Source organism: Sceloporus occidentalis, unplaced genomic scaffold (genome assembly GCF_023333645.1).
Source record: "Sceloporus occidentalis isolate IW3139 unplaced genomic scaffold, rSceOcc1.0.p SCAF_4, whole genome shotgun sequence".
Taxonomy (NCBI): Eukaryota; Metazoa; Chordata; class Lepidosauria; order Squamata; family Phrynosomatidae; genus Sceloporus; species Sceloporus occidentalis.
In genome coordinates, this window is record NW_028316984.1 from 100,175,872 (window position 1) to 100,190,882 (window position 15,011).

A 15,011-nucleotide genomic window follows, 5' to 3' on the forward strand; every position below is an offset into this window, starting at 1 on the left:
TGCTAAGCGTTTGGGGTTTCACCCACTTTCAGTTGTAGCATCTTCCTACTCGTTTCCTTTTTATAATGATTCACTCATTATTAACAATAATATTCCCCTTCTATGGGGCTACATGCAGTAGATAAGCATACCATCATGTGACAAAGGAAATTGAGGGAATTTTTGTGGGATTTTGAAACAGATTAGGAACAAATGAATTGTCATTTTTCTTATCACTTAAGTCCAAGCAGTCTATTAATCTTTATTTTGAATTGTTCATAACTCTGGATTAGCTGTAAAATATAATTTCTCTCCCCTCACCCCACATTCTTTATTTCAGATTATTGTAGGTGTCCTTCTACTTTACTACCTCCTTGGAATCAGTGCCTTAATTGGAGCTGCAGTAATCATAGTTCTTGCACCTGTTCAGTATTTTGTAGCTACAAAACTTTCACAAGCTCAAAGAAGCACTTTGGTAAGTATGGCCGTGCATGCCCAAATGATTTACTGTAGTACATATCCATCCAGTTTATCAGCTTCAAACTCCACATTTATCATCCCAAATTTCATTATAACTTTCTTTACAATGTAATAAATGGTTTCTAGAACAAATTGGATCCAGTGTTGTGTAGCAGTTTAAGTGCTGGACTAAGACACTGGAAGAACAGCCATGGACGCCCACTGCAGCACCTTGAGTAAATCACATCATCAGAGGAAGGCAAAGGCAAACCCTCACTGAGTGAATGTTGCCAAGAAAATACCATATTAGGTTTCCCTTAGGGTGACCTTAATTTTGAAATGACTTCAAGGCACACAACAACAAGAGAAAATCAAGCTTGAATTTGGCATGACTCTTTAGGAAAGGTAATGATGCTTGGTAAGGTAGATGGGAGTAGAAAAAGTAAAAGACCATGTTAAAGGTAGACTCAGTCAAGGAAGCCATAGCCCTGAATTTGCAAGATCTGAGCAGGACTGGTGATAACAGGGTAACTTCAAGAGTTGTCATAAGTTCAAGTTGCCTTGATGGCAATTGACAACAACTACCTATGCAATTATACTCAAAGGTAGATCCTACTGAGTTAAACAAAGCTTTCTTCTAGCTAAGAGATAGAAAACTTTATCCTTTATATTTAAGATATATGGCATTTTCAAGGCTTCTGTCCAACAGAGGAAGAAAGGCAAAAAAATGGATAGCTTTGCTTTTTATTCTATCTGATATTGAGATTATAAAAACACTAAAAGTAAAATAGCAAAACAAAAAAAAATATTCTACCATTTGCAAAGTGGTGCAATTGGTTAGATCACTGGTTTGGATACAGGAAATCAAAGTTCAAATGCTATATAAGCCCCCAAAGTTGGGATTAAGTAAAAAATGAATATCCTAGAAGTTCAAAGGGACTAGAAGTTCAAAATTTAAGTATTGGTGAAGCAGTGGAGTATAGTAATGACAGCAAACTCTGTGGGTACAAAAACTGTGTCAAACATGTCATGAGAGCATGGAATATGAGAGCCATAGCAAGAGTCCTCTTCTGTTCAGAAAGAGCATAATCATTTCAGGCCATTGTCTCACTTTCCATTGTGATATTTTATTTGCTAACATTCAATACAGTGGCCCTCGCTGGTTTGCATGTAAAATTTTGGAATAAGTAATATGAAAGCTTTTGTTTAATATGTGGACATGTGAATGTGGAGCTTGGGGCAACAAGGGTGGAGGAAAAATCTACTTGTAGGAAGGAAGACTCTATCCCCTGCCATCATTAATACGATCTATAGCTTACTATGTCATTTAACCATATTCCCAGCCTAAAGAAAGTTGCATAGTATCTAGTACAATGGCAACACAGAGAATTCTGCTGCAAATTATATCAGCATTCTTCCAGCCTAGATGAAGGACAAGATAAAAATATTTAAAATTGAATTAATTTTTCTTCAAGAATAAAAACTCATCAAGGAACATTAAAATGGACTGGAAGCATAGGAAATGATATATACTGGCAGGCAGAATGCACAAAATACTCAATGTAAAGTACATGTGAAATATCTCCAGCTAATTTGTATGAGCATGTATCTTTGGTTAATGTCTGCTGTTGTCTTATAATACGGAATTAATTTTTGTCAATCATTCAGGAATATTCCAATGAAAGGCTAAAGAAAACAAATGAAATGCTTCGAGGCATAAAACTCCTTAAACTCTATGCCTGGGAACACATCTTTCATAGCAGTGTGGAGGAAACCCGGCAAAAGGAAATGACCAGCCTCAGGGCTTTTGCTCTCTATACCTCCATATCAAGTAAGTAATCAACTTCTTTCTGGCCCAAAACAGACGGGCAAAATGATGCAATTTCAGGCTGCGTTGGGGGCATGCTGTTTACACAATGCATGCCCAGAACGTGACCTGAAGGTGTGCTGAGGCTGTGCCACCAAAAAGGACCCAGGCCAAGAAGGAATGGATAGAATTTGTTCCTTCCAGCAGCCCAGTTCAGGCCTGCCTCAGTGGCCCAGATTGCAACCTGGCATGTGCAGTTGCCACAGTCCCAGTGTGAACAGAGCCAGTGCAGCCTCACATTGCTCCTTCAGACCCATCTATTTGGGGCCTTTGTCTCCTGAACACATGGGGGGGGGGGGGACAGTGTGCAAAAGGGAATTTCAGCAAACATAGCTCCTCATGAAAGCTTCATCTGGGGAAATCCCCTCTTCTATAGAGCTATTAAACATACATCCCCTCTTCTATAGAGCTATTAAACCACCTGCTGATGCTGCTCCTACTCTTCCTCTTCTCCCTTTTCTTCTTTTCTTCTGACTGTGAGAGCTTGTTTCGCTATTAGGCAATAATGGCTTACCAATTACAAGTTGTAGTTTTGTATAAATATGACCGATACCTTAGTTTTTCCCCACTGACATTTAAAAACCAACTGTATTTCAGAGGCTGACACTTAGAAATATTCATTTGAAAACTTCATTTCTCCTTCCTTCTTTTTTCTTCTTTCCTCCTCCTCCTCCTCGGAATATTTTGATTGACAGGGAGAGTGCTACAATGTAAAATAATAGAATTTCCATAATACGTTTTAAACTTTGTTTTGAAAAGAAGCATATTTTGAACAGATACATTTTGGCAATCTTTCTGATCAATACAGAATGAAAAAGGTGTGTTTTCCTTCCATCTGAGTAAACATTAAAGAAAAGCACTTAAGCTGCTTGCTTTTTTTTTTTAAGTCTGCATATTCATTAGATTGCTTATAAAAGGATATTTGTGGAAATCTGGGCCCTGAGATCTATCTCATGAAAGTGCACCTGTCAAAAACCATAAAACATAGCTAGCTTCTTTGGGAAGAAGTGCATTATTCATTGACAAGTGTTGATGTCAAGGAATAGATTTATTCCCAGTTTAACAATCTGGGTACAGAGGAGTATTGTGCATAGGGCTGATAAGTAAGAAATTGACTTCGATTTTGAAGACATGATAATAGGTTTTTTGTGTATCAGCCATTTCCACCCCACTAAAAGCAAACTGATTTTTTTTTCTTAAGAAAAACCCTCTAAATGTTCCTGATATGTCTTTTGTAATTAGTATTCTTACTTAAGAGCAGGTTCCATGATACTGCTTACTATGTTAACAAATACTGGACTGTCATAACACTCAGATTGCTCACCCCCACCAAGAACAAAATGATACAATAGATTCCTACAACAAGAAATGAATTAAATTACAATATTTTTCATTATTAGAATAATGTTTCTTTATTTTTGCCTTTATGGGGGATACTGTTTCAGAAATATTTCACAGCTGCTTTCATAAAATGAATCCAGCAATTGTAGACAAGCTGCATTTGTACAGCATCAAGTATATCCAGGGATAGCTGCGTTGGCCATATGCCACATCCAGTAACATCAAAAATCCACCCAACAATGAAAACAGCACAATAGACATGTTGCAAGCTTTCGAAGCTCCATTGGCTTCTTCATTGGGCAAGGTGTTAAAAACCATACAGTTAAGTGTGTGTGTGTGTGAGAAGATGTTAGTCCTAGGCCTGCATTTTGCTGTTTTTATTCTCAGTTCAAATGGTATGAAGAGGTATCTCTCGCAGGCAGGCACCTCCTCCTTCTGGTCATGTGGCTGCTGGGAGATTCTGAAGTCCAATACTTCCTTTGCAATCCAGTATGTCTCTATCCTTTGTGAGGCCACAGGCCCCTTTGTTAGGCAGAGGACACTGAATTTCTCAAGAAACATTCATGCTTTTCATCAGGAAAACTTTAGGTGGTGTTGTGGTAAAACCTGTCAATGCAGTCCCAGTTTTAAGGGGGGGAAATGTTTACCTTTGTTGTAGGTAGAAACTTCAAATAGTAAGGTCCCAGTCCATTGCCTCTCGCTTTAGGATTCCCCCATTGTGGCTATAATGTGGCATCTGCATGCAGTACAATATGCTCCACTGTTCCTAATTAGTCTATATAGAATAGTTATCTTAACTATTATGTGTGTACTAGAAATAAATGCACTATATTTTGCATATCTGCAAATGTTTCCTGTACATTGTATCATACATTGTACAATAACTTTCAGTGCATAGATCAGATGATCCCATTTCACTAGTGTCCTGAGCAATCAATATTGGCCTGTAAATTCAAATCTTCCACAGTAAGAACAATGTATTCAAGAACCCAGGTTTTATTAAATAATATAGTAATTCATTTTCATATATCAGATATTATTATTATTATTATTATTGTTATTGTTATTGTTATTGTTATTGTTATTGCAAATGTAACCTTGCCTTCTTGGGAAAAATATGTTAATAAATTTTAATAAATGTCAGATAGCACGTATGAGTCTTATGTAGATTATCCAGCAAGAGACAAACTGCATGTCAGCCAAGTCTGTGTATTAGTCAACTGAGGATACAGGACAGAGCTAAGGAGAAAGGGCCTGGGAATGTTTTCAACATTTGGCTATGCTTGAGTCATTAACCTCACTCTTTAACATAAAAAAGCTGCTTATATTTTTCCTAGTTCCTATGAGATCTCATTTATCATGCTAAATGTTCAACATGAAAGAGTCCTCTTGAGATTGTAATACACTGACCAATGTCAACAAGTAGCAAGATTCACAAAACATATGCAAATAAATATTCCCAATAGATCATAGTTGCGTAAACTTTCAAGTCTTTTTCACTAGTGGGTTCATGGAGAACAGGAAATAAGGATGGATTTTTTCTTTTTCTTAACATCATTTTTGCTTTAACTGCTTGTCTAAACCATTTAATACAATTTCTTAAGTAGAATAAGTAATTTAAGTAGCAATCTGCCAGACACTGCTGTTAGGAAAGTGAAGGGCAAAGTCCTAACCCTGCGTGATTCCCCTGTTGAGATGACTCATGAAACAGATCACTGGCAACACTCCTTCACTCTGGCCTGTCCCTTATCCTCTCCAACTCAGCTAACAGGTCCTTTAGCACTATTATAGGCGTTTCCTTTGGCTAAGGAGAGAACTACTCTTTGGAATGTAGTCTCCACTACAAAGTAGCCACAGAGTGTTGACCTGAGCTAAAGGATAGCCATATCTTTTTCTCGAAGTTTGGAGGTCTCTGACTATCCTTAGTTTAAAACACAGCTGCTTTCACTGTGGTGGACATTGTCTCATGGAGTGCCCACAACTCTTAATTTCTGTCTTGAGTTGTATAGACAGATTTCAGATATAGGGAGCAGATAATGTGATACCTTGAATATTAGAAATGGATGACCAAACTAGATGTCAAGCTAGACATGTTATTAGGAACGCCATCTGGATTTCCATTGTGATGTAGTGATTTGAGTGTTGGACTAGGACACTGGGTTCAAATTTCCACTTGACCATCAAAAACCACTGGGTGACCTTGGGCATTTCACACAGTCTCAGCCTCAAAAGAAGACATGAGCAAACCTCCTCTAAACAAATTCTGAGCAAAGAAAAGCCCACCATTAGGTTACCATAAGAAATGACTTGAAGGCACACAACAATATGTGTAGAAGCAATATTCACTGGGGCCACAGCATATGATGATGGCGCATCTAACTCTTCTAACTGCAAACATGATGCTTTTAAAATACCCCCTTGCTGATTACCCAGTGGTCTTGCAGGGAAAATCTTCCATTAACACCCATGGAGCTTCTCCCCCCCCCCCCCCCCCCACACACACACAGTTAATAGCAGAATGGATATATCAGTGTGCATTGGGGGAGGAAAAGTTAAAAAGTTAAAAGTTATGTCTCCCTTCACCACATATTGCAGGCCATATTAAATCTCCCCAACACACACACACACACACACACACACACACACACACACACACTTTTTAACCCAGATGTGTCACACATACTTTTGCCACGTGACTAGTTGATACAGTTGCACTTTCCAGAAGCCACTAAGAACATTTTCAAACCTGATATGCAATTCATTGCTTTTAGCTAATTGTCAAAGTACATCCTTTTTTATTTATCAGTGCATCAATGCACTGTAGAGCATATCCACTCTTGGTTTAAATTTCACTTTGATATCTCATTTCTTGTGGGTATGAGAAGCTCTCCTTGTCACCGGCACAAATCGTTGAATGGCTGCATTTAGGGTTCTGACTCTATTTCTGTCACCTTTTACTTTTGCTTCTCATCTGTCCTTAACTGTTTGAAGAGTTTCAGCTGTCATCCATTGAGGTTTGTCTTTCTTTTTGGCCACATATACTGTCCTTTTGCATTGCACCTTGACAATGTTGCTGGCTCCAGTCCACAATTCTTCTGGCTCCCAGTCAGCCTTAATAGTGCAAATCTATTTTTTACATTACCTTGAAATTCTATGGAGATGTTCTTCATGTTGTATTTCAGCATGACAGTTGGTTTAGTGTACTTCATTAGTTTTATTCTAATTTTTGATAGTAGTAGTAGTTCATGGTCTATGCCACAATATGCTCCTGGTCTTGTTTTTGGAGAGAGAATGGAGGTTCATCTTCTGCTTCCAATTATATAGTCTATTTGATTTCTATATTGATGATGTCCCAGAAAAATTTAGTCAGTCTCCTGCTTCATTTCCTATTCCTAGCCCATGTTTTCCTACCATCTTCGATTCGGCTCTGCTTGCTATTTTTGCATTCCAATTGTCTATGATTAACAAGAAGTCCTGTTTTTGTCTGTAATCAGTTTCCTCCTGGACTCCAGTATAGAGTCATTCAACTTATTATTATTATTATTATTATTATTATTATTCTGTTGTTTCTATTTGTATAGTTGGAGCATAAACAGGAATTAAAGTTATATTGATGAGTTTCACTTGAAGTCTTATTGATGTGCTTTGGTCAGACTTTGCATTGTATCCGTTGACAGCTTTTGCTACATCTCTCCTCACTATAAGTACCACCCCATTTCTTTTTATCTTTTAATTTACTGAGGAAAAACTGTGTGATTATCTGACTGTTCCATTTTAGCTTACTCACCCCAAGTATTCCAATATATATAATCCCATTTCTTGCTTTGGTATGTCTAGCATTCCCTGATTCATGCTTCTCACATTACATGTTCCTATAACATGTATTGTTCAGGTTCAGACTTTCCTTTACCCTCTGAGCAAATCAACAGCTGAACATCCTTTCAGCTTGAGTCCAATTGCACCATAAGCCACAACATTACTTGTAGCTGACCTCTGCTCTACTCCAATAGCTTGTTGAGTGCCATCTGACCTAGGAATGTCATCTTCAGGCACTACCTCTTGTTTCATTTTGGAGTGTCTCATCATAGGGTTTTCATGGTAGAGGATCTTCAAAAGGAGCTTTACAGATGACTTCCTCTGTGTAGTGCTAACAAGCATTAGCTGTGGTGCCACTGTTGTTGTCTCTGAGAGATCCTCCCTGCTACTGCTGCTGCCCAGTAGCTGTTTGGCATATGTAGTCTGGCACCTCAGCAAAGGCCTACCTGAGATGGGAGACTCTACCAGCATTATTGCTGACATCAACATAGAAGAATAGTGGACTACACTCTTATAGCGCTGCTATTCCACTTTTACTGCTCTGGCAGCCTCCTGTGGCATTCTGGGGTTTGTAGTTCAGTGAGGCCTCAGAGCTCTCTGGTTGAGAATTCTAAATGCCTTTCTCTAAACTGCAAATCCCAGGATTGAACAGGAGGCAGCTGTAGCAGTAAAAGTGGAACTGAAGTGCTGTAAGAGTGCAGTGCAGTATTCTCCAGACTCTCATGCCTCACACGAGTACACAATTCCACCACCACAGAGAGGTAGTGCTAACACAGAGAAGTAGATCTCAAAAAACCTCTTGTATCTTCAACAAAAACACAAACATTGGCCACAGCAAATACTGGCATTTATCAGGTCAAAAAATATTCACATACTTCCTTCTGATTGACTAATGATGTCAGTTTTCACCAAATTTGTACAATTTATTACAACAGATATGCACATACATACTGATCAAACATGAGCCTATTTAGATCTGTGGCTCTGTAGATAAAATCCTTCCCCCAATTTATATTCATTTTATATTCAGTTAGGTACAGGGATCTTACCTCCAGATAAATTAAAAAGAATTTTAAATATTTTCTGGCATATCTAGCTTGTGGAACAAGATTACAGGATGAACCAACTTGATGCAAGGAATGTGTCCTGCTATTAAGATAAATTGAGCAGCTGGACATGGCAACTGTTTGTTCAAACCAGTAAGAAGTTTTGATAAAGCCTCTGAATGGAAAATTAGTAAGTGAGTCATAATGAATAATAATGACCAATTTGAAATAAAGCTAGGCAAAATATATCCATCTGTAAATAATAACCTCTAAATTCTGCAGTGAGGAAACCAATACATCCATGGTACACAGAAAGTCAATATTTTCAGGAAACTACTGCTTATTATATTATTTCATTTATTTAATTGTATTATGACACTATCAGATTAACCTAAATGAAAAGGGAAACCTCAAAAGAAATATAGTACCTGACTGAGATAGGAATTAATTAAGATAGATGGTACACGAGAGGGGGGCAAAGGAAGGAACAACCAGAGATATGAAAATGCATGTTGGGAAATAGAGATTTGGAAACAAAGTATGTTGAAATAATCAGAAAAAATGATATGTTTTCTTTACAGTTTTCATGAATGCAGCAATACCTATTGCAGCAGTTCTTATAGTAAGTATAAACCTGTAATGATAGTTAACATTATAGAAACAGGAGCAAATACTGTCTGTGAGGTCTGGATAATGTAATAAAACAGTGATTTTATGCACTGTTATGTTATTTAAATATAGACATTTGATAATTGACCTAGATGTGACATAAAACAATTATACTATTAAGGCTGTGTTATGAAATATCCTGGAGAGTAAACTTATAAATGAGAGCAATTTTCTAGACTGTAACTTACTTTTTTAACATGTGTATTGTGTCTTAAATTGTTTTCTAAAGTAGCAATTTTTTATTTATTCTACCCAATGTTATTAGTGCCTGGTGGTTCCCATGCTAGTGGGTTGGAGAATTTTAAAATTTTTAATTACCAGTAAATTTAAATGCATATCTTATTTTTCTTCCAATATGGGGCCAGAGACATCTCTTTAATTTAAAAGTTTTACTTAAACTTTAAATAAGTAGCCAAGGTACTGAATCTATCCTGGGAATGGAGTTTAGCATCTTGTATGGCACCTGTAAAGTTCAGGCTAAAACCTAGTTCAGACAGAGAGTGAGAATATTTTTACCAACTGCCAGTGTTTTATGTTTTGCTACCTTGATCTGTTCATAACTGCAGTGATACAGTTTGCAGAATGTGTCACTATTGTTGTCTCAGCATCAATTTCTACAAGGCAAAGGGGCCAGAACTCTTCCTTCGTTTGATCTGTTTATATCTGTACGAAAGGACTCTCTTTTGCTCTTGTTATGTAAGCTGACAGTGGTGACTAACTAAAAATGGAGTAGGTGCCATGTTATTTCAAAAGATCTTGAAAATAATTTCCATAAAATAAATCATTTTTTATGCTAGCTAACTTGCTTGGGGTTGATTCTATCACACAATGCACAGACAACCAGAAATACTAAGAAATAGGTTAAGCCCACTCCCACTGGCACATTCCTTTGGGTAGCATCTTTTGGTGAGGGCAGAAGCCAGTCCAGTAATGAGGACAAAATTTTGTTCCTATGTTCTATAGATTCTTCTTTGACAGAATAATTTTATGCTCCTGTAAGATTTGAAAAAGACACCAGAGCTGTCTCTTCAATGTGTATTTTTTTTCTTTATATACTTTAGCAATGTAAAAAAAAGGTCTTATATAACTGTTATATTTATAGCTGATTGTTAAATAAGACTCTTTGAAGGACATGTGAGTGCTTAGTTTTTTAGGTCTTTTGAGGTGCAGAAAAATATTTCCATTTGTATTTTTAATGTAAGGCTTGGCTGATATAATTTATTTTGCTTTTTTTTAAAACAAGACATTTGTCGTCCATGCCCATGTGTTTCGAAACACTGACTTTTCTCCTTCAGTGGCCTTTGCTTCACTCTCCCTCTTTCACATCCTGGTTACACCTCTGTTCCTGCTCTCCAGTGTGGTTAGATCCACTGTCAAAGCTCTTGTAAGGTAAGGTTTCTTGGGTGAAACACCCAAAATTGGAAATACTCTGTGTTAAATATGCAGCTCCTTGTGACAGCTGTTACAAATGGATACAGACTTATTTTTTGCCTCCTGTAAAAGTAACCCTGGTATCAGTCACCCTGTGCAAAATTAGTTTATGGTATATGGTTTCCATCTCCATTTTCAAACATGCAGTGGGTCTAATCGGGATTGCGAAAATAATGGTTAGTTAAGCCCATGATTATGATATACATTATTATAATACATGACATTATAATAGATTCACAAGTGCATTATAGTGTCACTGGTACTATTATATGGAGGCAAATATAGTACAAGAGCTTATGAGCTGCAAAATGGGAAAGCATGTAAGTTAGGAGACTTGATTTTTAGGGGAAATGCCAGTTTGAAATTGACAAGAGCAGTGCTTCTCAAGATATCTGATGTGGGGAACCAACAGGATTTATTTCCAATGTCCCAGTGGTCAGCACCATATTAGTGCCCATTAACTGCAGCTTTTTCTTTCTTTACTGAAAACTTGCTGCAGACAGGCAGCCAGTAGCACATGGACTGATGCTGGTCCACAGACCGTCATTTTGAGTAGCATTGCCCTAAAGCATTGTACACAAGGTTGATGACCTATATAAAAACTGAGCCTTGAAGGCTCCCTTGTGAGGTTTCTGAAATGCTGTTCCAGTTGGCCTTGTATATAGAATCGTAAAATCATAGAATCATAGAATCGTAGAGTTGGAAGAGACTACAAGGGCCATCCATTCCAACCCCCTGCAATGCAGGCAATCCAAATCAAAGCATCCCCGACAGATGGCCATCCAGCCTCCATTGGAAGACCTCCAAGGAGGGAGACTCCACTACACTCCAAAGAAGTGTGTTCCACTGTCAAACAGCCCTTACTGTCAGGAAGTTCATCCTAATGTTGAGGTGGAATCTCTTTTCCTGCAACTTGGATCCATTGTTCCTGGTCCTGTTCTCTGGAGCAGCAGAAAACAAGCTTGTTCCCTCCTTGATGTGACACCCCTTCAAATATTTAAACAGGGCTATCATATCACCTCTTAATCTTCTTTTCTCCAGGCTAAACATCCCCAGCTCCCTAAGTCGTTCCTCATAGGTCATGGTTTATTTTAATTTATTTTAATTTGCCACCATTGTTCTCTTTTCATAGTGTTCAGAAACTGAGTGAATTTCTCTCAAGTGAAGAAATTGGAGAAGAGCATGACAGATGTTCAGAGCCAAAATGCAAAGACAACCACAGCAAATATCAAGCTGTTGTAAGTATTAATATTGGATTGGATGCCAAATGTGTTATATGTCTTTAATACTTGTGAATCACACCTATAACTCTGTCAGTTCCCTTGCAATTGATAGTTAACAGTGGCGATAGTTATTGTTGCTCATGTCCATTTATTAAGGGCCGTACTTTGACAGTTTTTCTTTAAGATCAATGATGAATAGTGATTGCTGTTTGGTAAAAGTAGCTACCACCATACATTGTGGAGCAATCAAGAATGAAGAAGAAAATACAGAAGTGCTTAGGTGGCAGCAATGGAGGTAAAAGGAGTAGATTTACATGCTGCATAATTATAACAATCTGATGCCTCTTTAACTGCCACGACTCCATGCTATAAAATATAGGCTTTGGTGATGTGCTATGAAATCAAACATTCTCTATGCTAGTGAGCTATCATTCACTCCCCTACACTAGACTCTTTAGCAGAGGATTCTAAGAATTGTGTTGCACCAAAACACTATCAGACAGAGTTCAGATACCTTGTCAGTCAGCTCTGTGCAAATGTAAAGTTGCTGACAGTAGTAGAAGAAGATTGTCAAAATTAACAAGGTTTTACAGCTGTTTGGCAAACACCTATGTGCATGACATTAAGATGAATCCCGCCACCAATCTACCTGCACTGTTGCTTCCCAGCAATTTCTGATAGGGGTGGGTTTTCCTCTGCCATTTTAATTTGTATGTAGTGGCAGTGCATAATTACTACCAGAAAATGTATTCATTCTCCATTGCCACTTAATACTTTTTCACACCCCAGTCACCATTTACCATGTATTTCTGTCTTCCTGGTCCTGCACAGCCCCTCAAAGTTGTTAACCGTAAGAAGCCTGCGAGAGAGGACTGGAACAGTTACAGCTCTCCTATCAGAAGACCTGTTAAAGTCACAGAAGCAGATGATTATTGTGTAAAGGTGATAATAAGGTCACTCTTTCTCATACTGTTGTTATTAATAAGCTTGGAGTTCTAGAGCCACAGTTTCAGGTTGAAAAAGCAAGATATTATTACTATTATTATTATTGGCCTGGTTTAGACGGGCCTTTGCGGCACCCCTGTCACGTGCTAGGAGTTGGCTGAGGACGCACAGTCCATATTGGCCTCACCCCTAGCACACGACGGGGGTGTCAAAATGGCAGCGCCCTGTACACATGGGCACCACCATTTTGATGTGATGGACGCTTAGGTCCGCACATCCCGGTGCCTTTGTGATGCCACAAGTGCACCATTGACGCATTGCGGCATCACAAAGGCGCCGCAAGAGGAACCCGCTTTTTGCGGGTTCTTTTTGTTCCATGACGGAGCCACGCGGTTTGCCCACTGTGGCTCCCTCACAGAGCAAACCAGGGTGGCAGGAGACCGCCCTTTTTGGGCGGTCTGTATCCCGCCATTATTATTCTTTATATAGCACTGGGGAGATATACACACACACACACACAAACACACTCAAACATGCATTGCAAAATATATGCCAAAGGATAATATCTTATTGAAAGATTTTGATCTTTCACTGATTTCTGAAGATGGAAGGAATCAGTTTGGCAGCATGGCTGGTTATCAGATTGCCTGGCAAGTCCTATTGAAGAGACATGGCTCATTTTCCCATACACTTAGGTGCAACCCAGTTTTCTACACAGAGACTTAATTTCTGATAGGGCACAGCACTGACAGTTGATTTCATGTGCTTCTGGAACTTAAGAAGTAGCAGAAGAAGAAAGTGCCTCCAGACAAAAGTATTCATATTTCCCAACACTGAGGAATTAGAAAGAGTATCCACATATCAGAGGCTAAACAGAAAAGCTAATAAGAGAGTGCTATTTCTTTAAATAAATCTCTTTTTCTAGAAATTAAGAATTTGGTGTTCTTTACCTGGGTTGATTGATCTAGGGGCCAGATAGAATTGTGATTTCATTCACCACCTGTATGGCTCCTCACTTACTAACCTCTGTTCCTGTGGTCTGTCATGCTGCCTTGATCATTCTTGCGTGCCACATATGAACAATGCGGGTATGAGTTATTATTCCATAACTCTCTGGAATTCTTTCCTCTACTGTATCTCCCTGTGGGAGCATTTATCCACCAAATCGTTTTACCTGAGTTTGAATTTTGTTGTTGGATATAAATGAAGAACTATTTTAATTTCATATTTAATATTTATTGAAGCTATAAAGGTCAGAATTCATTACTCTTATGAATGTGTAACCTGGAGTTACACATCTGAAAATCATCCGTATTCATACTCCCTATGTAGTCACCATTGTGGCACTATTGCCATGATCATCACTGTCTCCCCAATCTACTTTACCATGCCTCAACCATAATAAGAGAGAGGGGTGTGTTCTGCATGGTTGGGGAATGGGTAGATGACATTTCCACCCCCTCCCCCCAGCCAGCAAGTATGTGACAATCAGAATCAGGACCTTTGTTGTAATTCTGTGTCACAGCCTCATTGCCTGGTGGGAGAGAGGTGGAAACATCATCAGCTCATGCCCCAATGGCCAACAAAATAGCCCTCCTTCTCTCAATGCAGCTGATGCCCAGTCAAGTAGTTTGGGGGACACAGGCCAGGAGAGGCAACTTAATTATGCATACATAACTAAGCAGCCCATGTAGAATTCTGGCCATATACGGTATTTTTAGATTAAAACTTTTCAAAACTGCCTCTTTAACTCCTGCAGAATATCTGAATATGATATATGTATTAAAGCACAGAAGCACTATACCATGCTAAGCCAAGAAGAGGAAGAATGAACAAGTGATTGAATACATCCAGATGGAGCTATAGTGTTTAGTAAAAATGCATATAAAATTTTAAAGAAAAAATATGAGTGAATTTTAGTAACAATAAAGACTATTTCTCTTGTCTGATGGTGGTACTGCCATAGGTCACAAATGGATTTTTCACTTGGACGCCTGAAGGAACTCCAACATTGTCCAGTATTGATATTCGAATTCCTCAAGGTACTAATCCATACTATAACAATATACACTTTTTACAATTACTCCTGAACAACATAAATATGTGTACCGATCAGATGTAGATGTGCACCTTCATCCATAACTACATAACTACAGAGCCGCTTAGTGTGAATTGGGAAGTATCTTCTCACCTTTACAGTATAAGTGGGGGGAAATGCATAACCCCATCTGTTGC

The 15,011-nt window shown here is 38.4% G+C and overlaps 1 protein-coding gene across 3 annotated transcripts in view; it reads left to right on the forward strand.

Annotated features, from left to right (window-relative positions):
- LOC149314415 (ATP-binding cassette sub-family C member 8-like) overlaps positions 1-15,011 on the forward strand; it is a 99,078-nt gene that overhangs the window by 34,696 nt on the left and 49,371 nt on the right. For all 3 annotated transcript variants that reach the window (XM_089521058.1, XM_089521060.1, XM_089521059.1), the window contains 7 exons: positions 320-454; positions 2,107-2,269; positions 9,090-9,130; positions 10,421-10,566; positions 11,741-11,846; positions 12,663-12,773; positions 14,743-14,818. In XM_089521058.1, the coding sequence (XP_089377184.1) occupies positions 320-454; positions 2,107-2,269; positions 9,090-9,130; positions 10,421-10,566; positions 11,741-11,846; positions 12,663-12,773; positions 14,743-14,818 (778 nt within the window). The remainder of the gene's footprint in view (positions 1-319; positions 455-2,106; positions 2,270-9,089; positions 9,131-10,420; positions 10,567-11,740; positions 11,847-12,662; positions 12,774-14,742; positions 14,819-15,011) is intronic.